Source organism: Phalacrocorax aristotelis, chromosome 20, assembly GCF_949628215.1.
Source record: "Phalacrocorax aristotelis chromosome 20, bGulAri2.1, whole genome shotgun sequence".
NCBI lineage: Eukaryota > Metazoa > Chordata > Aves > Suliformes > Phalacrocoracidae > Phalacrocorax > Phalacrocorax aristotelis.
The window spans coordinates 7,777,804-7,801,451 of NC_134295.1; the positions used below are offsets into that span (position 1 = coordinate 7,777,804).

Sequence of the window (23,648 nt, forward strand, 5' to 3'; positions counted from 1 at the left end):
AATCACAGAGGTGCCAAGCACCAGCACAAGTGAAAAATAACCAAGGAAGGGCTTGACAGCAGGCTCTGCCCTGTGCATCGCTGCCTCTTTAGTGGAGGCTGGCAGGTGAAGTCAGCAAACACAGCAAACTGCACGGCCCTTTGGTGACTATCAGGCTTGGGCAGCCACCGAGGACGAGGGACACTGGGGAGCCTGAGGGAGAAAGCATGTAGAGGACAGATGGAAATGGCACAAGATGGTAGGCAGCAGGCAAAGCTAGAAGGCAACGGGGAATGAGAGATCGACAGCGGCTAGTACATGGCTTGAATTGAAGGTATCTGCAAGGCTGCCGTCCTTGCCCACGGGGTGGCCAGGGACGGGAGGGCGCACGTTTTGCTCTGGTGAGTGAGCCGTGTTGCTGGAGTCCCTGCGGTGTTGCACGGGGACGGGGGGCTTGAAGTCACAGGAGGGAAGGTCTGGAGTCCCGGTTAGAGGACTACCGAGCTGCCCTGTCTGGTGGAGGGCAGGCGCCCTGCCTCGGCTGCGTACGCCGAGGAGGGGGTTCAGGACCCAGAGCCGGGCTGTACCAGCCTGGAGGTTGGCGGCTCTCGTCTCCCAGTACAGCCTGTCGGCTGGCTGCCATGGGAGACCTCTGCCACCCCCGGGCTGGAGGTGCCTGCTCGGGGTAGGGGTAGGGGTAGGGAGGGGACGAGAGAGCACGTGAAGCTCCATTTGCAGAGTTATAAAGCAAAACAGATACCATCATGCCAACAGAGTTTAGGTTGGCACGCGCAGCTCAGTTAAATCCTGCCCTCCCTGGCCTCCTCCTCAGCTTTCTTCTCTGGAATTAGCACTTTGTTTGTGGATCAGCTGAAGCTATGGATCCTGATATAAATACACCGGCTCCAGAGCAGCCATAAAGCACTATTAATTTTGGGAAGCGCTGTAGGGATTACATACATATTTAACAGCCGAAGCACTGAACATTAGGACGCCACTCGCTTCAGTAATGTATCTCCAGGTCTCAAACATTTCCTAGGGGGTAATTCTGAACTCTGTGAACCACTTATTCACGGACTATTTCACAATTTATTACTGAAAATGGCCAGACATCCAATTCGCAAGCTCTCTCAGTTTGCTAATCGATTTCTCAGTGAAGGTGCCCTCAATTTCATAACTTCACAGTTCCCATATTGCTTGGGGAGAGCGGCGCTGGCTGCTGGGGTAATATTTCTCTTCCAACAAGTCACTGCAATATGAGCAAAGAGGAAAAAATAACCTTTCATGCTTTTCCTTTTAAAGGTTCCTCCTACGGCTTTTCTACAATCATTTACACCAGTGCAAAAGTATAAAGGGGTGTTACAAATGCAAATAAAATTTAGGGTTGTGGTTTACTTTTTAGAATCTAGTATATGAAAATGTAATTATTGCAGAGCTCGGGTCTAAGCACCTTTCTTCCTCCTGCAGGCAAGGGAATTGCAGGACAGCTGTGGTTTCGAGGTAGGTACCCTGTGGCACGTGTGCAGGCCCAAGGAATGGCGCAATTAGCAGTTACGGATATCACCCTTGTACATTATGTAATTTGTACCTGCTCGCGGAGCTTGAGATGAAAATGCTGCCTGCAAAAAGCATGTCAAAGGCAGATGGCTGACAGGTCTCCTGCTGGCTCCATTGATTCGCGTTACGCCGTGGCCTTTGAGGTACAGCGATTATTGCACCCTAGACCCAGACCTTTCCACAACTCTGGCCACGTGTCTTGCCCCTGACAAGATGCATCTTTTCAGGTTTCCCCCAGTCCTGTCCATACAGCTTCACCTATATTCCAGTCCTCAGCTTATCTGCTGTCCCTCGGTTTCACCCGCGGCCGGGTGCTCCTCCAGCTCCCGGCGAGGCAGCTCTGCTGCCGTCCCTCCAGCCTCCTCCCCAGTGCTACAGCACAGGAACCTCCCCACCTGTAGCTAAAGGGCGGGGGAAGAGGAGTCATTATATAACTTCTGGTGGGTTTTATCCAGCTGCAGTATGGGTTGAGCAGTTCTCTGAGAGCTGAGCCTGAGCCTCCACCTGGGAGTGACTTGATGTGACGTGTTGTTCATGTTGCCCTAAAAATCTGCATCTCCGTGCAGAGGTACTGGCAGCGCTTCAGGTTACCTTGCTAAAATGAACTAACCCTGGCATGGCAGGCCTCTCCGTTTGGCCTGTTAGAAAACCACTGCCTAAATTTCTGCTTTCTGAACACACCAAGGATGCTTAAATGCAAAAGGGCGGGAGCGGGGGGAGAAGGAAACTGTGTGTGTGGTGCCTGAGTGCCCGCACACTGCTGCAAGGGTCTCAGCAGCAGCAGTCTTAAAATCTGATGCATGTTGAATTGCTCGAGTGCCTTTTGCTCTGTCGTTTCCCTACTCCTTCTGTGGTAACTCCTGATCTGATGGTTCATTTCAATAACTGTAGCCAGTGGGGAACCGTTGCTGCCGATCCTGCTCATGTGCATGGCACAGGAACACCAGTCCCCCGCCTGCACCACCCATGGCGGTCTCACGGGGCTGGCACAGTAGAAAACTGTTGGACTGGGAAGGGAAGGAACTTTTCTTGTCTCCCTCGCATGCTGGGACACAGCAGCGGTGTGTTACTGAGCGTAGTCAATGGGCTGAGCCTGTACCTGACTCTTGGAGGGAGGGACTTGAATGAAAATGTTTAATTGGAACAAATATTGTGTGATGAATGGGAAGTTCATTAGAAGGGGCAGCTAATTGCCAAGGAAGGCTGCAGCAGCATCTGTATTTGGCTCACATTCTGCTTGCTTCCATTCTGCTAACCTCTTGCAGGGTGATAAAAAACCTTTGGTTCCAGCCCTTCTTCTGCCCTGGACCAAGTGCTTCCTTTCTCTCTTCTCCTCTGGGCACTTCCCTGGTCCCATTCCTCCTACAATACAGAACCCCCTCTGTCAGGTCACGTCCTTTTGAGAAGGCACGGACGTCACGAGGGATCACACTGCTCTGGACTGGGGAATGCATCCCTAACTGGCTCTTTACCACCTGTACCTTTATGCTTCCTGAAAATTAGGAACACAAAAGGGCCAGAAAATTTCCATAGGCAAAGCCCTAATTCAGGCCCAATTGTGTGGAGGCTGTGCAAGGGCTGATGGCTTTTGTTGCTTCCTTGTGGCGTGCCATGAGCCTGTGCTGTGTAATACAGCCGTATAGAAAGCAATGCCACTAGTCATAATTCATTAGATAGTAAATAAAAATTCATCCTGATCCGATGCCTGCTGTCAAATCCAATAGTGAATGTGAGAACAAAATGCAGCGCGACAGTTGGAAGCAGAGGAGACCTGTTAAGCAGCCATGGTTTGCTGGATAATGGCATTACTCTTAGCTAGTTTATCAAATACGTACTTAAGAGGGGGAAAGAAACACGATTGTTCCAGCTAAGCCAGGGTCTCTGGTTGTTCTTAGCATTTTCTTCTGGAACAAGAATGCTCCCATCCGAGGTAGGCGGTGCAGCCATCACAGCACCCGCCGCTGCCTGCCCGGGCACTGCTGGGAAATGGGCGACCCGCAGCGTTCCGGAGCTCGGCATGCGCAAGCCTCCCGCACCCCCCACCATGCAAGGGGACACGGGGGACCTGGCCGGGCAGCTGGGGCGGAGGAGCTCAGCCAGGGTAAGCAGCGGCCTCCAGGGCATGGGGAACCCGCACGGTCCCAGCTGGCCCACACCAGCCCTGCCGTCGCCGTGTGTTGGCCAGGGCGGTGGCACCGGAGGATGCTGCAGGTCACCTCGGTGCCCTGCTGAGCCCAGCCTGCACGCGGGGGCTCCCTCTGCCCTTGCTCGGCTTTCCAGAGGGACTAGCAGATCTGTACTGGGGTGCTGTGAATTTTCAGAGGCACCAGATATCCCTGAGATTCGTGGGAGGAGGAAAAAGGCTTGCAATTTCCTACCAGGACAGTGGTGACGATTAGAGATCTGTTGCTCAGTGAGTCCGTGACGTTAGGCCCTCGTCCTTTGGAAATTTCTGTGATGTTCAGGCCATCAGAAGGGCTCCACGCTCCAACCTGAAACAAAGGAACGCATGAACACCCAGCTTACCTTCCTCCCTTGCTCACAGCATCCTACTGGCCTGGAGAATGGACCTGGCTTCTTTCATCTACACTAAACAGAAGCAAAGCTGAAATTATCATCTTGTATCACGTAAATGGATCTGCATTAACCCTTGAGCTGCAGGTCACTCCAGTGGCACGTGTACAATAAGCAACCCTTACGCTGCCCGCTGAGGCAGGTGCATGAAGGAAGACCATGATTTCTGGAATTTAGGGGCTGAATGAACCATTTGCAAAGCTACAGTGTAGAGCAAACCGTCAGACCATGCTGAAGAGTCAATTCTGGGCAATGATAAAGCAGAACGGAAGAAAACAAATACAAATGTGAGGCCATTTTCTTTCTTTTTTACCTCCCCACCAATTTGCTTTGGCAGGGAAAATTAAAAACGACTTGACCAGCTCTGTAAATCCCTGGTGGGGTCCATTCCTGTCCTCTGCGCTGTGGCAAACTAGGCGGATGTTTCCAACAGGCCCCCTTGGGAGGGCCCTGGTCACCCCTTCAGGGAAGGTCTCGGTCCCGGTAGCAAACCTGGAGGAGGGAATGGCAGCAGACCTGCGCGGGTGCAGGCACACATGGCTGCGCTTCTCATCAATTTGAGGTGCTCTGTTTTTTTCAAGCTGTCAATTTTAATAAATTATTAGACTTTGAAGAAGCCTATTGACGCAGAAATAGCAAAACATGTCTCTATTTAAGAAAAGTAATCTGGGCAACTGTAAGCCTGTTAGCCTGATCTCTGCGGTGCAGGGGGGGCTTTAGGACAAATATTGAAGGCAGGACTGGCTGAAGGGCTCTGATGGTGAGATAAAATGTGAGGGAAGCTGGAGGAATATGGGATTGCTGCCAAGAGATGGAGCAGGGTGGCTGTATAGCCAGCCTGACAGTGAGGAAAAACAAATCCCCACATGGAAATGGGAACAGAACAGTCCATCTGTAGGGTCAAACTGTGAGATGGGACTCAGAAAGAAACCAAAGGCCAACAGCTCAAACCCACCAGGGAGCCAGGAACTTCCAATATTTTATTTATCGCTATTTTTAAGATTCTTCAGCCTCTTCGGCAGTCCAAGGAGAGAACTTGGTTTTCCTGCATCCCCAGAAAGAGACTTTGTAACGAGCAATGCTGCCTGGCAAAAAAAGGTCATAAATTCTAGAAGAGTTTCCATGGGCTTTATGAAAGGCTCTAAATATTTCAGGCAAAACCTAAGCAATCCCCCATATCTCCCTTGATCGCACAACAGCTGCAACGTCAAAAGATTGTTACTGTGCATGGGAGAAGAGAAGCAAGCCTAAGAGGCCCTGCTAGCAGTGCTGCAGACTCAGTTAACTACGCCTTGCTAAGTTTTCTTTAAGAAAATTAAATACGTGGCACTTAAGACTGAATTAATCAGTTTAAAATATTTAAAAAGGAAAGAAAAAGGAAAAAGTGCATTAAGAGAATTGTTCAAGTCAGATAGTCAAACTACATGTAATTAGGTTTAGTTAATATTCCTGTAGCCCTGGAACATCCAGGAGGTGCAAGGATTAGGAGTTCAATCCTAAAGCTCAACAAACGTAAGCTATTATACATAATGCACAATCCGTGTGGGATTTGTTTGTAGTTTGGCGTTTTGTTATTTCAGATTAACTATTGACAAAAACCTAGCTTCAACAGAGATTTGACATCGATACTTTAAAACCCCTCCAGAGTTGACAAAAAAGCTTTAAAAAAATAATAGTGGGAACTGTGAAATCTCTGAATTGTTGGAGACAAAAGTTGAGCGGCTGTACAGAGTCTGCCTCGAGGTTTGGCGGCTTCCTACGGGCTTTGTGTGACACACAATGGTAATAAATACAGCTGGTGCCAGCTATTCTGCGGTACACCTGAGGAGTATTAGTTTGACAGATAGATCTTGCGGCTGTACTTAAACATTTAGATTCACATGGTATCCAAATACTCTCACATTTGTCTATTATTCTGCCAGCGCGGCTCTCCAGCAGTCCGTCAGTGCCACTGCACTCGAAGAAAAGACGTCTTGGTTTTTTGGTTTAGACTCTAAACAAAATATTTTCTATAAAAAGAAGTCAAGCTACAAAGACCATCTCCTGCTCTGTTCTTGTGAGGGGGTGGCGTCTTCCCCTGCTCCTCTCCTGCCTCCTTCCCGCCCGGGCTCGGCTGAAGGCAGCTGAGACTGAAGGTCACCGGGTTTATTTGAAGTGTTTTCTTTATTCTGTATTTGACACCAAAAAATACCCACTAGGAAAGTGCTGTGGTGACCTTGAGAGTTTTTATACGTAGCAAAGAACTACTGCTGTGGTGCGAAAGCATAGCAACAATTTATTTCAAAGCGAAGGAAGAACAAACTGTAAAAACGGGGGATGGGGAAGTCAAGCTGTCTGGTCCCGGGGAGCTTCACCGCGCAGGATCCGTCCCCTCCCATCAGGGGGGTTGATCAAACTGCTGCCTCCCGCCTCCGGGGGCTGCCTACCTGCACCGTTTGATTAATTCCCCAGCCTTAACTGGAAAAGTCATCTGTGCACGTCGGGCCGCTTGCTGCATGGTTAATTGAAAACTGTCCCTCTCGCTCCCGGCCGCCACCTCCCGCGGGAGCAGAACCTGTCGCCGTGCCCGAAGGTTACGGGAGGCGGCGCTCCTCCCTGGCTGCCATGGGCACCTTGCGCGTGCCGAAAAGCAGGCTCTGCTCTGGAAAGGGATTTGCTGCCTAGGAGCCAGCCTGTGCCTGGAAACCTGCGAGACACCTTTGGCAGAAGAGGGTCTCGGAATTGCTCGCAGAAAGGGTCAGGCCCCAGGAGCCTCGTGGCCCCACATGCCGTTATTTGGAGCCTGATTAGAGCGCGGCCGCTGGGCATTGCTCCCTGCCGGTATCAGCTGTCCGCTGCGCAGTGCTATCTTCACTTCAGGCCACTCGCTGCTCCCTTTTGCCTTGAACCAACTGATCTCACCTTGAAACCCATGTTCTAGGAGCTTTAATGCTTTGCACATTGCCGCTTCATTTTTTTTTCTTTAAGTAATTGAAGAAAAGGGAATGAAATCCCCATGTACACCTGGGAATCAGATTTGCACATCAGCATCGTATTTCTGTCTGTGCCCAGAGATTTGCATTAATTAGGAGGATCTGAGGCTGCAGCCTTTGTGCCGCGTCTCTTCTGGGTGGCCGGACAAACACGGCCACTGAAGGAGACCCCTCCAGCCAGCCAGGGAAAAACACACCTTCCTTTTTTTATTATTGTCTCTTAGATAACGCAGAGAAGAAATAAGCAAAAATACACACGCATCCTCCCCCAAAATCTAGTCTGTAATAAGCTGTGCCATTTCCAAGCCTTAGGCAATTTTCATTGTGGGAAATCGCACCGAGATGATGCTTTCAAGAGCTGTTGCCTCCTCAGGGAAAAATCATTTTGTGAACAAGCCCAGCAAGATGGGGGGTGGGACAGGCTTTATTCCTTCCACCTTTGGCCTGGGCAAGGGGAGGCTAATGGCTGCTCAGAAAATTTCTTCTGCTTCCACTATCCCAGGAAAATGCCACAAGCACTTCTGCAGCTAGTAACTGTAATCCCACGCACTCGCTTCAGGGCTAGTGACTCATGGATGAGGCGTGGAAAAGGATCTGAGAAATCCCGCAAGGTAAATATCCTTTCATATTAAAACCAGAAATCATGGAAACAATACAACCACCAACCATTTTCTCTCTTGCCCGAGTATCAGAGTTAGACTAAGCCATATGCAGATAAGACAAACCCTGCCTACCTTTTCGAGACCGTCTTCTTTGAGGCTGATGATGTCCAAATCAAAATCTGTCCGTAAGCCGCTAGTTTTATTAAAGACAATTCGTCCCGTTAATCCCTCCCATTGGGCCTGTGGAAGGGAGGAAAAGTAGCAGGGTCGTTACTTGGTATCATAAATAATCTTTTGCCCTTCGCTGTATGTTCTTTTAATTATACTGGTTCTTTTTCCCAAAGAGCATGATTAATTAATCATCACCTCTGTCACTGGTCAGACTGCAGACAGAGCTGTAGATTTTCTTAACTCTCTGGCAGTCCTCACTACCATTTTTGTTCGCACCTTTTGTGTTCACCAGCTGTTGCAGGACATGATGACTCAGTAGAAAACTGCTTACATTTATCATGGCATCCTTGCGTGCTGCATTTATCCTTGCAGTACTGATAAATGACGGCTGCAGGGAGCCTGGGTTTGGGACAACTCCAGTCAAGCTCATAAATAATCCTTTTTTGCAGGAACCTGCTGATGGTTCCAAGGTAGGTGGAAGCTAAAATATCATGAACACTTCCCTCCTTCCTTTCAGATGGAAAGCGGAGCCGAAGAGGCGAAGGGCTTGTCCATGCTAGCAGGCTATGCTGTTGTGAAATGGGCCTGGGAATCTGGTGGGCGCGTTGCTGCGTCAGTGCCCCGGTTCAGTTTTGGCATTGCAAGCACGGGGCAGGTGCCCAAAGGGACCGGGGAAGCTCCCTTCCTGGAGATCATCGATGTTTGGCTGGACGAGGTCCTGCACAGCCTTGTCCGACTTGGGAGCCAGTCCTGCCCCGAGCAGGAGCTTGGGGTAAAGATGGCCAGATTAGTTTCAAATAAAATTATGCTGTTTCTGTTCTGCTGTACGCTTTGCAGCACCACCAGAATTAGTCTTGCTGATTTAGGAGGTGAGAGAGCCCCAGATATCAGGCGCTACCTGAATGAGCAGAGCCGGTGTAAGGGGCAGCGTGGGGTAAGATGCCGGCTCTGCCTGGGGACAGTGCTTGGACGTGCTAGAAGCGTCTGTCCCGAGGAGGGTGCTCCCATAGGAGTGCGGGCTGCTGACATGGTTTACTGCTTTGTAATCGCATCTCCCCAGCGGAGAGCTGGGACTCGGGCTCCCCTGAGCAGTTCAGCGCGCGCTCCTTGCTGATGAATGTATTTCCTTTATGGGCGGGAGAGCTTGAAATATCCCAGTGTGATGAAGGTGGCATAATGTATTCTCAGGGGGGAATGACTGACATATTTCTCAGTAAATATGCTCCTCTGGCTCTTACTCATTAATTCCTGAGGAGTAATGACAGCCTCCTCCCAGCTCGCCGCCCTCAAGTTTTGGGGCAGGCGGTGCTCACTTTGCTCATTTGGGAGTGCAGGTGGTTTGCCTGTGGGACGCGCAGCCTGCAGAGCCCTCCGGGAGCCTGGGAAAACACCGACTGTTTAATGTACCCAACTGGAGCAAACACAGCTGTGTGCTGAGCCCTGCTCCTCCTGCCGGGCTGGAGCGAGAGCACCAACAGGCTGCACGGCTCCCGGGGCCGGGCTCGGGGTGCACAGCGTCGCCGCGGCCCCCAGCACTGTTGTCCTGGGCTCAGGGCAGGCGGTGGCTGCAGAGCAGCCTGACCCCTCGCCTCATGTCCCCACGCTTGGCCCTGTCCTCCTGCTTCCCGGGGAGCCCCGATGGCACACGGGGTGAGGGTGGCCTCTCCGGGGCTGGCGGGGCCACCATCCCAGCCCCTCTGCACCTGAGCTAGTAGGAACAAACAGGGCTTCACCCCGGGAGCAATGACGCTGCAGCCATCGGGTGCAGTCGGGGCCACACGCGCAAAGAGCGAGCGGTGCCGGTGTCTGTGGGGAGCCCAGGGCCAAGGGAGCGGGTGCCTGTGGCGAGGCATCCCTCTGCGCGCCACTTTTCCCTACAGGAGTTTGGAGGGAGCAATTACTGTGTGCTCTGATTGCAATGGGGAAGAAGCTTATCCCTGCAACGAGCTGACACGGTACCAGGAAGGGAAACAACAGGCAGGCACTGGAGTGTGAGGCTCAGGGTAATTTGCAAAAGGAGCCAACCAAACAAATTATTTACACTCTCTTTTGGCAGCCAGCTGGAGCGGCTTTCTGCAGAAGGGAACAAAACGCGAAAAAGGAGAGAGAGAGAGGCAGAGAGAGGAGAGATACCATCTTTAGTGCCTATTAAGAAAAAAGTTCATTCTTTTTCTGCAATGGGAATCACTCTTTTCTCCTCCCCTACGCCTGTGCACACCGCGCAGCTCGGGGCGCACCGGGGTGGGCGCGCTCTCGCTGTGCTCGGGTGCCCGTGTTCAGGGTCTGCCGGGGTCTGTAGGTGATACAGAGCACAAGCCATAGTAACGATTGACAACATACTTCTAGTCTTTTCTGTTCAAAAGCTCCAGGGGATTTTACACTTAGCCGTTTAAATGTGGCTCAATCATGTATCCCATACTGCAGCCAGTTTCGTAACTTCCCACACGAAGAGCCACAGGCACAGAAATTAAAAAGGGCCTTAGGGTAAGTAAGGGGTTTTTATCGCAAAGACATATCTGTTAGGGTTTGCAGTATCTCCCTGCAGCTCTGTCTTTATTTTTTTCTCATGTGTGGGTCCCTTTTTGCAGCCAGAGCAAAACCCGGGGTGCAAGTGCAGGGGTGTGTGGTTGGGGGCTCTTTTGGGAGGGCTGACCACCTCTTGCACTCCCTTGGTGAGCTCAGTGCTCATGAACACCTGTACTTTGAGTCTGTTTGCGTGCTTAAGCCAGATGCAAACAAACAATTATGTGGGCTGAACAGAGAGAAATCATAATGACTGAAAACAGAGAGGGAACGAAGCTGCCTCCTCGCTCCCCTGGCTCCCTACTTGCTAAATCCACCGCTCTGCCAAAGCCGTTCATCAGCACACAGGCAGAGACGCACGGCGCTGCCAGCTTTGCCGCTGGGATTTAGCTGCACTGACTGCCCTTTGTGGACCCCAAGCAAATGTTCCTGTAAAAGGCAAATGGCTATTGCTCTGCTAAGAAATGGCCTTGGAGAGGGAGTGGTCCAGCTGCTCTTGCGGCAAGAAGAGGCCAGGGCAAGTCTCAGTGACAGCATGGGCGATTTCAGCTTGTTCTGGATGCTTTGGCGTGGCCTCACGGATGTCATTTTGAAGGCAAAGACAGGATTTTTCCTCTCTGGGTGCGCTCAGCAGCCTGGTGTATGTCTGTGCTTCCATCTGGTTGTACCTGCCCAGGCAAGGGGATTCTTTATAACCCTACACCTGCCAAGCCTCTCTGCTGCATACCTCCGTACCTGCGTGCCGAGCAGCTGCACTGCTCCTGCCGGGGGAGTTCTGCATTAGCGGGAAGCAATTGTGGCTGCGAAGCATGCTTTTACCTCTTTTATAAAATTCATGAAGCGGCCACCGAACCTCCAGGCTTTGTGCCGATGGCACTGCAGGGAGTTCACGGTCATCTGAGGGGCGCGCTGGTAGCAGACGGAGACCACGTGCACTGCGTCGTATAACAGGGCAGCGTCTGTCTGAAGTAAAGGGGAACAGCATTTGTGTTGATAGTGGTGCCAGTGCAAGGAAGCATTCGGACAGCAAAGCGGCAGGGGACCTGTAACGTGGCGCAGGAGAAGCTGCAAGGACCCCCTCTGAGTTACCCCTGTCCAACACCCGGCAGACCCGAGGGTTTCTCAGTCCTGGTCTGCTGCCAACCACCCCACCTCTGGGTGTCTAACCCCGCAGACAGTGCTCTGAGGGCAGGCCTGGGCTCTCGGGAGGTTCGCTGGGCTCTCGAGATTGCCGTAAATGTGTGTGCGTTAACACGGGACCTGGATAACCCTCCAGGCTGACCTGTCACGCAAAACACGTCCTCAAAGCACGTAACTCTGCACATGACAAGGCCTCACAAACACGTTTTTCTGTTAGATGGCTCTTTAGACTAAAAGATCATAGTTCTGTCTTAAAACCAGAGATTGTGAAAATGTCATTTGTCTGTGTGCGTCTATTCTGGTTATTTCTAGCTCATTTACTACTGTATTGTCAAACAAGGAAGCTGCTTGTTTCTAAATATAGAAGTTAGTAATAGAATTTTCTTATTTAGTCTGTTTTATCTGAGTTTAAAAAAAAAAACAACCTGTATGAGAACATATTATCCACACTATTTCATACATGGGGAAATAAGAAACAGAGATGTTAAATGGCTTGTCTCTGGGAACAGAATTTTCCAAAATGACCCAAACTGCCACTGAAATCAGGACCTCACAGATTTGGAACATCTTCCTGCATTTCAGTGATTTGAACCAGGGAGAACTTTTTTCTTCCATATAATGTGATGGTTTTAGATTCAACTTGAGCTGCCCCTCCAAACCTCTCACCTCCAAACACTGATCAGGAGAATTGGATTTATTTTTCACTCTGATGTGGTAAGACCTCCTAGTGAAAATACATTATTTGCTGGCTTCATAAAGCTACAAACAGATGTGAGTGTAGCAGCAGCGTAATAAAACACAATAAAACAAAATAATACAGCAAACAACTGGGCAAATATCTAACAGGACGTGGCCATGGATAAAATCCTCCAACGCTGGCAGCCGTCCCTGTGACCTTCCCTTCCCGCAGCACCCGAGCATGAAGAGCAGGCACCTCACCTGCGTCCCGAGGGCTTGCATTTACAGCAGCGGGGACGGGTTGTGGAAGTTTGGGGCTGGGGGAGAGGGGGTACAAGGATATGTCCAAGCAATTTCATGGTGAATTACATGCTGTAGTGCCCAGCTGAGGTCAGGGCCCCGCTGGTGTAGACACCAGACAAACCCAGGTAGAAGGCAGGATGCCCTCTGAAGGAGCGAACAGGCGAGGTCAGGAGAGGAGCCGGTGGCGGCGGGGGAACCCAGCGCCGGAGCCAGCCGTGAGATGCTGCAGTTGGGGGCAACGCTGCAGAGAAGTAGGAGGCTAAAGGACAATAGTGGGGCTTTCCTCTAAGAAACAAAGAGAACAGGAGGGATATGAGGAGCCATTTCAAGGTGAAAGTCTGGGAGGCTTTGCCAGTTTTGGGGTTGGTTCTGGCAGATCTAAAGGGACGGGGAAGGAAGGAGCCGGTCAGCAATTACGGAGGTCGGAGACAGCCTCGCAGGGAAGACAGATGGGCGAGCAGGTGCTGCACCTTCCCAGCAGTAACTCAGCAGAGCAGAGCTGCCATCAGACCCTAAAAGGAGTCATCAAAGCTGCAGCAAAGCCCTTCTCTCTGGGCATAGCTTTGGCTCTTTCTCCCTGCATCAATCTCAGGAATTGCCTGGCCCAGATGAGCCGCGTGCTGTGCTCCCAGCCCCTGGGAGCTGGGCGTTTGGCTGCTCTCGGGGCCTGCCCAGGGAGATGACGGCAGTGGGAGCCCTGCAAGCCCCTGTGGGACAGGCCCTGGCTACCCGGCTTCTCTGGTGGGACAGGAGCGTTTCTGCTCCCCAGCACTGCTCCCTGGGCTGAGCAGAGGGACTTGCAAGGTCACCGTCCTGCCCTGAGCCGGAACAGGACTTGTGGAGGGCAACCGAAGAGAGAGGATGCCCTTTCCTGCGTGCTCCGGGATTTGGGACACTCACAGCCCGTCCCTTTCCAGGTCAGCGAGCACTCGCTGCAGCTGCACATGAGAAACCCTTCTGCATCTGAACGGGGTACGATATCCAGGTGGTTGCAGCTCCCTCTCTTGTTCCCACATGAAATAGCCAGGGCACTTCCCCACCATGCTCAGCCCTTTCTGCAACTGAAAGCTTTGAATTTTGCTGGTCCCGGGGGCAGCTTTTTACTGGCAAGAAGTGGGGGAGGGAAGGAGCACAGGCTTTCGAATCTGTCGGCAGTTGGGCCTGCAAAAGGACAGTGTTACTGAGCAGTGGGCTGCCGGGGATTCACCAGCCAAACTTGCTGCGGTTGAGGGAGGGTTATTAAAAACGGCAGGTAGCTACCTGGGGGAAGATACCTGGGATGAGCTGTTGCTAGTACAAGAACCGGTAACTATAACATTAGGCCGTAACAAGCGTTCCCGCCCTCCCTACCGCTCTGGTCTGCTTCCCGGACTTCAGCCGTGCTTTGTTTAAACCTCTCCTACCATCATCACGCCATCGAGCAGCCCCAGCTCTGCCTTGGGCGCTGACTGCAGCCGCTCCATGGACCACTTCTCGATGATGGAGGACACGTGCGGGTTCTCCACGTTGAGGATCCGGAAGCCGGTCAGGTTCACTCCAGAGTAGCGGTATGGTTCTAGGTCTAATGCATAAAGATCCTTAAAAGAGAGAAACTAGTTTAAACATTTTGTTTACCTTTGTTTTGTTTGTCTTTTCTGCGTCGGATCATGTCTGTGTTTGAAGTGAGAAGGCAGAGCCCACAGAAGGTGGGAGGTAGGACGGTGCCCGCAGGGATTTGGTGGATTGTACTGTCTGTTGCCAGCAGTCACTACTTGCAGAAAGACAGGGCTCGTAGGTGTTAGTGGAATTAGGGTGTCATATGTGCAGGTTCACCCACACGCAGCAGAGGGAAACTCCTGCCAAAGAGCTCACTGTCTGCATAAAAGAGGGAAGTGAACTGTGGGGAGAAAACCAGAATCGCTATCTGTAACCGTGAAAAAAGAGGCTTGCAACCGAGGGCGAGGGCACAAGGCAGAGGTCCTGTACCCGAAGCTCCTTGGGGCCTCTCTGCAGAGGATTTGCTGAGTGCTGAAGCCCACAGGGCACTGCAGATGACAAAGTAACTCTGAATGCAGAATGCCAATTTGCAGACGGCTATCAAAGAGGAACTAAGACGCATTTCTTGACATTATGACCAGCCTACACAGTCTGCAAATGAATGAGAATGCCCTTTATATGATTTAAAAAAGCCACAGCCAGGCAGTCCTCAGCTCTGCTGGCAGCCAGCCCATGAGCATCACTTGGCAGGCAGCGAGAGAGGGGCATTTGGAGGCCTCTGCAATGCACTCCTTCAGTGCATCTCTTGGCTCTGCCACATGCCTAAATATTAACTTCAGCTCAGGGATTAACATCCATGCTCAGTAACTAGTCTGAGTAGTCTGGGGTTAGGCAACGTGGCAAGAACGTACCTCAGCTGATCTGCTCGGCAAACACCCAGGGCCGCCGACCCGAGGGAGGCAAGGGCAGCCTGGGTGACAGCGCCGAGCAAGGGGGATCATGAATGCATGTGGTGGAGAATGGCAGCCTGGAGGGCGACTCGTTAATGGGAATCATTTGTTGGATGGGACTTATTTAATCAGAGTTTATCCTGAATGGTTTTGGCAAGCGTTCAATGGTAGTAAAAATGTGGGGAGGCGGAAAGACAAGACCACCATGTTCTGTGGTAGAGTGGGGGGTGAATATGGGAACGATGTTCATTGCTCTCACAAGGGATTATAAAAAATAGTTTAAATACGGTATGAGATTACGTGGCTGTGCCGGTCTGCGTAATGCGGCTGTACTGGAGGGCACAGCCATGCTGTGGCTTCACCCAGACACGGTGTCTGTCAGCAGCGGGCTCTGTTCTGCCCACGGGGGAGCTGGAAAAGCACTGGTCCTAAGACGCACTGCCCTAAGCAAAGCATAACAAAATAAGCACATGCCAGCAACCGAGACTTCATTCTCAGTGGGAGAGCAAGGAATTCGTACAGATGTTTTGCTTTAATAAGCTTTGGGGGCTTGATCTTTTCCTTAAGCACTGGCCTCTGACTTTGCACCCCCAAGGCACGCTGCTGATGGATGCCACATTTTAATCTGCAGGTGTAGCCAGGGACCGAGTCATTAATCACACCCACAACAGAGTTCAGGCTCTTTGTTGTTTGGGGTGGTTTTTTCCTGAAAAATTGCAAGTACGAACCTCCACATTTTGTTAAAGGGTGGTGTGAAAACCAGGCCGTAATGTTGACTTTTAAATGACTTACAGTAACTAAGGGCAAATACAGTTGTTTAACCTCAGACAGATGCTTCCATCAGATGGACACGAGGGTGCACAGCAGTCCTGTGCCTCACCCGCTGGAATAGATATATTTTTTCAGGATTCATAACTTTTTTTGTCAGATACTTCAGTTTGTATTCCAGAAATTGCTGTGGGGAGATAATTTTTGGCTGCAAAAGCAGATTGTTTCCCCCTCAGAAGTGACCGTATGTGACAAATCGATCCACCAAGCTCCATACCTCAGGGTCTCCATCGCACAGCTGTCAGACTGCCAGCTCTGGCCACCTTTCAGATCCCACCAGTATTTTGGGTGCCCTCCCATCCTGCTGCTCTTCACTGACCCTTCATTTCACCAAGCTGCTATAGAAGCCAACCTCCCATTAGGTCCCTTCTTGGTTCCAGTTTAAATCCTAGCTGCAACCTGATTTATCACCTCCTGCAAACAGGATAATTAAGAATCAAGCTGAGCGTCAGAACACGGAGAGGTGTGGGGGGAATGGCTGTATCAGTTTCTTCTGGATTTTCTCCTCCTGCGCAGCCACAAATTGAAACATCTGGTTCTATTTTCCACCTCATCTACATTCCCTTTCACTCGTTATTTTCTGTATTGCAGATTAATTCTCCCTTCCATCCTACTGCGTTTAAGAAAATTTTATTCTCAGTGTTTCTGTGTGGCTCTTTCCCTTTCTTGCGGATGCTCTCCCACCTCCCCAGTTAAAATCCCCAGCTCTGTTCATGTCGTTCTTTGGTAAGAGGCAACGTAGAGGTCTGATCCTCACCCCACCTAGCACCCGCAGAAGGAAGCTGCAAAAGCAGGTGTCCAGGAAGGGCATCCTCCGGCTGCTGTTGTGCAAAACAGCTGGTGGATAACGTGCTTGCTGCGGATTGCCGAGGATCCCTGCCCGGCGCGGGTTTGCTGGGGCAGCAGCTGCTGGGAGGAGCGGCCGTGGCCGTAACGGGGGGGGGTGCGTTGCAGAAATAAACTGCCGTGCGCTCAGTCACGAGCACACTCAGGTACGCTGAGTCTCACAAGAGTGCCTGCTTATCAGCGCCAGTGGAAAACTGGACTGGTCTGGTTTAGTGCCTGATCGGGAGAAGGCAGGCTGGGTGGGTGATTTTTCTTTACGTCGACCCAAAGCATGGGAAGATCTTCCTGCTCCTGCCTGTCTATAACTTGCAGAAACAGTGACAGCAGCCAGTGGGGAAAGTTCTGTATTTGCAAGGACTCGTTTTTACAGGCTGCTGAGAAATTCCTAGACGTGTTGGGTTTACGGGAGTTGTAACTGCTTGGGCCCTCGCAGGGTGTAAAAGCTGTGCGCGCCTAGGCGGAGGCTGGGAAGAGATCCTCCTCCTCTGGTAGGAGAGGCTGATGGGGCTCTTCATGCTGAAGTCAGTGAACTGTAGTCTTGCTGCCTAGCAAAATGTTGAAATGCTTCACGCCAAGTGTTGATACACGGTTCTCAGTATTGACTGGGGACCTTTTAGAAACATTCAGTATAACATAATAGACTAATTCATTAGCACCCCATGGGTCTAGTACTGTAGAAGCTGAAGCACATGCATTGCAAGCTAGGAAAACATTGCCTTGAGGAATGGCAGATTAAAATATCTTTCCCGTGATATAACTGTTATTTCAGGACAGTGGCATTAATTGTGATTGCTTATCTATTAATTTATTATAATTCTTCTTTTCCCACCTCCGGGCTGTACCTACACATGAAATGTACTCTGGGCTCAGCTGGGGCTGATTAATAGGAGGTTATCTGGGAAACGCTTAAAGCTGCCTGGAATAGATAATGGCAGCAGGGGTAATTAAAATGTCTTTTGCATTTGTAAAATAAATTTTGCAGTTTTTAAGGGTTAGTTTAGTCTGATTCCTTCCTAAAGGCAAAAAGATAAATTGGATATTTCAAAATCACACAAAATTCAACCGTATACTAGACAATAGCCTCCTAAATGGAAACAAAAGAGGCATGCCAAAAAACCCAAACCAAAATGCCTCCTGGAGTCAGAGGAGAAGTGGCCCGTGTTTAATGAGAGCGGAGTTAATTTCAAGCTGAGTTCTTACACAAAATAAACCTGCAGTACTGAAGCATTGACCGCAGCAGGGCTGCTCCTGGCTTTTAAGGGAAACGAAGGTGAACACACAGAAACACACACCCAGTTCTTAGTGAAACTCGGTCCCATCAGATCCTGTCTGTGGGTCTACAATTTGCAAATTCACACATATGCTCAGCTTTCAGACTGAAATCAAAATGTCTGGGGGGGACAGGGGGGAATGAAACCAGAACCTACATCCGTGCAAAGCCTGAGCACCTCCAAAGGAGTGAGCCAGTCCAAAGCAGTGAAAGAAAAGACTGACAGCTCTCAGAGCGAGCTCCTGGGCAACGCTGCCATTGCAGAGATGGTACAAGCCAATCATTGCGGTCTGATTCCAACCTGAAGCTAAATCTAGCCCTGCTCTCGCCTTCTGTTAGGGCACCACAGCTCCCTTTCCCTGGCTTTTCCCACCCCCTGCTTTAGTGTCCCGCAGCTGTGCAAAGCACGCCCTGGGCAGAGCACCCAGCCAGCTCTCCTGCCGCTAAGACTATCTCCTCCTTTCCATTCCGGCTCAGCAGTGAGTGTAAAAGGTGTTTGCACAGATTAGATACTTTACCAGAGTGGTGAAGATGAAGTGGTAGTATTCTGTCATCATTCCCATCGCCATGGCCTTGAGGAGAGTAGGGAAAGGAGGTTAGTAAGAGTGGATACAAGAATATAACAACAGTCACACAACGTAACCCTCTAAGGAGCTGATCTGGTAAATGTGGCAGGAGGCGGACCCAGAAACACAGAAGCTGGACTCTGGATCAGTCCCATGAAGCACTTAAGCACGTGCTTAGCCAGCAAGAGGCACGTGTTTAAGTGCTGAGCTGAACTGTGGTCCTTGAACCTTTCTGAAACGGCAGCAAAGCCTCGGTGGCCAGCTCCCGCGGAGGCCAGTGGCGTTTCTGGGTGCTGCCGGGACACCGGCTGCGGCACACCACCGTGCTCACGGGTCACACACGGTGTGAAATATTCCAGGGGTACAGGCTTGCTTCTGTCAGCACAGCTGGGAGAAAGGGGGTTGCCTTTCCTTCTCAGGTACTAAACCACCAGCAGCCTTACATAAACCTGTGCAGAATGTCCATAAAGCTGCCTGTTCTTATGGTTACAAGTCCATGTACTGGCTAAGAAGCTGAGTAAAAGGCTTTTTATTTCTTACATGTGTATTTCTGGTACTGCGCATCCCCTCCCCTTCAGTGCCCGTTCGTATAATGCGCACCTATAGCCCTTGTCTGTGAGTCCCTCCTTCCTGTGTACAACAGCCAGGTCCAAACATAGTGCCTGCTTTAGGAATGGGTCAGCGAAAGTCTAGGCACAGGGCTGGGGAGCAGGGCCAACCCCCTCCCGCAGCCCCTGGAGGTCGCGGTCCGGACCCCAGGGCTCTTGGCCAGCCCAGGCTGTAGGCGTGCCAGCCGCGGGCGAAGGGCGCTTCGTGCCCCTTGCTGGGATTTGCATAACTGAGCAGCGGAGAGAACAGGCTGTTCTGTGAGGTTTGTCAGGGGATGACTGTGGGCTGAAGGGGCCTCGGCTGGGCGACCTTGCCCGGGCTACACAGCACAAGGGGAATGTGCTTCTGTCTCTGAAAAGGGTCACCCTGACGTTGGCGGCTGGCTACAGGAAAGGGATACCCGTGGTTTTGACTGGGATGCTGGCCCTGTGAGCGTGTTGTCTGGAGAAAACACATGCAAGAGCACTTTAAAATCTGTACTGATGGGAAAGTGACTTCAAGTCCCCCCAGGAAATGTTTGCTTCTTTGGTTTTTCTAAAATTACTAGGGCAGAATTTAGCTCCGAGGAAGGAAGTGACAGTTTGAAAAGAAGAGAGATGTCAAAAAACAAGGGAAAAGGAAAGGATCTAGATTACAAGCCTAAATATTGTAACTCTAGTGTGTGGCTTTATTCTATGTTTTCTGTCCTGGAAGGACCTTTCAGGAAGCCTTGCAGCTTTCTGTGTGGCAGCGTGCCGTGCCGTGCCGTCCCCTGCCTCCCTGCCTGGTCGGTGCATCTGCGGGGCTGCATCGTAGCTCTCTCCTGACCTGCACACGTGGGTGCGAAGAGCTGGAGCAGGGAACGACACCTCAGCATGTGAGGCATCAGTTAGATGACGCGAAACCAATCGAGAGTAAATCATGAGATTCCAGTTCAGATTCTACAGCTGGATCAGTGGTAGATGAAGAGTCCAGACCTGCTGTAAGAAGCAAGCCCCAGCTTCCCAGTACTTGCAGCCTGTGTGCAGGATACATCTGGGTTTGTGGGGAAATGAATAAATGATAGACCTGGTGGATAAGCTAGAGGCAATCACCAGGATGAGAATGGGAGCTCCATTAAAGTTAAGACAGGCACATCTGTGCGCTGCAGAGTGCAGCAACTGTTCAGAGACAGCTGCCAAGGAGAACAGAGAAGCTGGGAAGCCAGAGAACAGATGTAAAGCATTAACAAGTGACCAAAAATGAGCAAGGCCAGAGAAGCTGGGGTAGGATGGGAAGGCCTCACGAGCACGTCTAGCTCTGTGATAGCTTTCTACAATGATTTGTTTGTCCAAGAAGGTAAAATAATGAATGGTTTGATGTCTGAGTCACTCCGAGGAACCCAGACTGGAGCAATATGTGGCAATGTCATCTGTACCTCTTTGTGCCAGTTCTTGTGCTATTATTCATGGATTACTAACCCATGGGGATTTTTGACTGATACAGTTTAAAAATATTGCCCAGATTATCAGCAAAGTGCCTTGCTACTCATGTGCCGTGGGAGCGTGTTGCCTTAAATAATTTGGGAGCAAGATCTGGGCGGGCTTGATGCTGTGTGCTTAGTCAGAGCTCCTTCAGCGAACACAGGCTGTAGCTGCTCAAACCATTTTATGTTACCCAAAGGTGCGCCGTTAAAATCAGTACCAAGCGGTGGAAATTTTCACACGAGTCCTGCAAGGTCCTTTTCCGCACCCCTCGGTGCTGCGCTGGGGGGGGCACCGCGGCCGAGAGGCTCCAGGGACCTTGCCTGGTCGGAGCGAGCGCCAGAGGCCAAACATCTGCAAAGCTAACTGGTGTAGTAATCAGAAGGCAAAAGATAGCCATCAGGTATGAAGGTTATTGGTTCCGGGACAAACGGAGGGCTGGGCCAGTCTCCCCTGATGCTTTTTGCAGTCCAGTTTTTTTTCTGTGTGTTGTTCTTCTAACACTGCAAAGTGAAAGCAGGCTCCCCCCTGCCAGGAGCAGGTTTTGGCTTTGCCGGGCTCATACGTCTGGTGGATGTGCAGAGCAGAGCGTGAGGAGGGCAGCGTGCAGTAGGGATCGGGATGCCCGTGCTTCCACCCCATCCTACGGGAAAGAAAAACGCCTTTTCACCAGTGAAGGTGGCACCTCTAGACGTGTATTTCTTGGTACGAGTAGAATAGTTGGGAAAAGATGAGGTTTCTGAGCTTCCTAATTCTTCAGCACACGTGAGTGCCAATGGCGAGAGACGCGCGGCTCAGGGCCTCCCGGCGTTCCACCCCGGAGCGTGCAAGTGTTCAGAGAGGTTTGGGTTTGTGCGCCGTCCCAAACTCGGAAAATATTTAAGTTTTTTCCTGAGTGAAAATATACTATATAATACTGAAAGCTGCGGCTTTGGGTCCTGAAAAAACGCAACACACAGAGAAAACGAGCCAGAAGGACTTAGAAAGACTTCTTTCCCCCTAGTCCCCCCTCTCCTCCATCTTCCTCACTCTGCTCTCACAGTGATGAGCAGAGCAGATGGCACAATACGCTATAATAAACTGCATAATAAGTGAACAGCACCAAACACAGCCAGCATGTTAAAATAATAGGCAGGAGACAATGAGTCCCTTATATTGCTTTCTTTAATAATCCCTCCCAGGCTTTCTGATTTCTCTGAGCACTTCCCTTCATTTTGCATCAAGCAGGTTGCAAGAAAACTCTCTTTCCATGTGCTTGCCTTTTCAGCCCTTCAGGGGATTTATTTAATCTATGTGGTAGTGTCTTGCTGGGCTGATATGAGCAGCACTTCCACCGGCAGGTTTTTAGCATTCTTTGTGAGAGCAGTTTCCTCTGCCTCATATTGACCCTGAAACCTAAAGGCACTCGGAAATGAGGAGGGGCTGGGGTGAGCTGCAAACCTTCTGGCCTGCGAAAAATGCCAGCGGAGGAACTCGGGGAGAAAGGAGAGAGACCAAATGAACGGAAAATCACTGACATCTGGCTTAAAGTCCAAGAATTGCACACGGAGCTCATGAAGGGGCAGAGGAGGCCGTCCCTCGGGGCTGGCCCAGTGCTGGCTGCTCGCGGCGAGACGCCGGCCTGCCTGCGCCACTGGGAAAAGACTAACCAAAGCAAAGGGGTTATACCCTGCCCTGCGTGAGCATGTCCTCCCCAGCCTGGGGCATGAAGCGGCACAGAAGGGAAAGGAGGTATTTAAAATCGGCAAGCATGAAAAGCTCGTACAGGGCTAAATGAACAGTGACAGCAGTGGCCCAGAGCACGGCCCTGCCTGATGCCCTGGCTGCGAGAGGAGCGAACGCTGCTCCAGACGGCTGCGGGTGGAGGGGAGGCGGATGGGCTGCGCAGCCGCGGACAAGCGGGATGGCAGCCTGGCCTCAGCACCGCGTTCGACACGGACGCTTGGCACTTTCTCCTCCCCTAACATTTGTTCATTCTTACCAACAGTGGCTTTTTGATACTTCCAGTTTTCTTTCAGTGAAAACTGCATTTTCTGTAGAACTCCAATGGTATCCTTGAAAACCATACATTTTCCGTCGCCTGTGGACAGAAGGAAGGCTGCAGGTCTGCACCCCTGCCTGCGGAGCTCTCCCTGCAGCACGGCCACCCCGCACGCACCCGTCCCTCAGTGGCCGCTCGAGCCGGGCCCCCACCGCCCCCCGCTCACCTGCTTGAGGATCTGAGCCGCCATCAGGTGGCTGCAGTCGAAGATGATGCGGAATTCCCTGCCCCGCTTCATCTCCTTCAGTAGCGGCCGGGCATCGTCAGTGTCCAGCGGGAGCTGGCGGATTTTCAGCCGGATATTGTACCGGGATGGGGCCATGATGAGCTCTTGCAGCCGTATGAGGCCTTCAGGCATTGCACAAAGACAAACCCACAGTGTTACAGGAAAGCCTGCCTTTGCCCTGCAGGCTGGCTATCACAGCAAGTTATTTCTTCCTATATTATTTTATGGAATTCCTCCCTCAAATGGCCATTGCTGAAGGTGTATCAAAGCCAAGGTGTCACGTGTCAATCATTAAAACCCCAGCTATTTCCAGAGCAGTTGTTCTAAGGCAGAATGGCTTTTCCTGGTGTTTTCCTCCTGCCCCTGCATCCAGCTGTGGTAGAGCTGGGGTCCCTGTGCTGGGTAGGAAGCGGAGAACAGCAGACTGGTCCTAAACTTTGACACCTCTGGGATCACGACACTTTTCCTTAAGCAAATATGCCCTTGAGGAAGGACAGAATGTGATAATCAGCTATACGACAAATTAAAATCTGCAGTGTTTACCGTGCATGACAGCGAAAGAAAAAATGAATGTGCACTTAGATTTATGAACAGCATAGTTCATAACAGTCACTTAATCACAACTTGTAACTTTCTTACTACCCTTATAATTAATTTCTTTTTTATGCAGAAGAAGGTACAAAGCCATGCTGGATGCAGCTGGGCAGGAATTTCTGGTATCTAATGTTGCAAGAAGAAATTCAGCAGATGCCTATTGCAAGGAGGAAGAGAGAAGCATGTCCCTCTGCATAGGGGAAGAAATGCATTAGAATACGCCACAAAGGGAACATACTGTGACCCACATTTGCAAAACAGGAATGTCAAACTGTGTTCTCATCAGCCCTCCCCTAAAGAA

General features: G+C 51.0%; 1 protein-coding gene across 5 annotated transcripts in view; it reads right to left on the reverse strand.

Annotated features, from left to right (window-relative positions):
* GRIK3 (glutamate ionotropic receptor kainate type subunit 3) overlaps positions 1–23,648 on the reverse strand; it is a 124,013-nt gene that overhangs the window by 31,885 nt on the left and 68,480 nt on the right. For all 5 annotated transcript variants that reach the window (XM_075114751.1, XM_075114753.1, XM_075114752.1 and 2 more), the window contains exons 4-9: positions 22,694–22,875; positions 18,388–18,441; positions 13,903–14,076; positions 11,198–11,341; positions 7,817–7,924; positions 3,915–4,028 (exon numbers count right to left, since the gene is read on the reverse strand). In XM_075114751.1, coding sequence (XP_074970852.1) covers positions 3,915–4,028; positions 7,817–7,924; positions 11,198–11,341; positions 13,903–14,076; positions 18,388–18,441; positions 22,694–22,875 — 776 coding nt within the window. The remainder of the gene's footprint in view (positions 1–3,914; positions 4,029–7,816; positions 7,925–11,197; positions 11,342–13,902; positions 14,077–18,387; positions 18,442–22,693; positions 22,876–23,648) is intronic.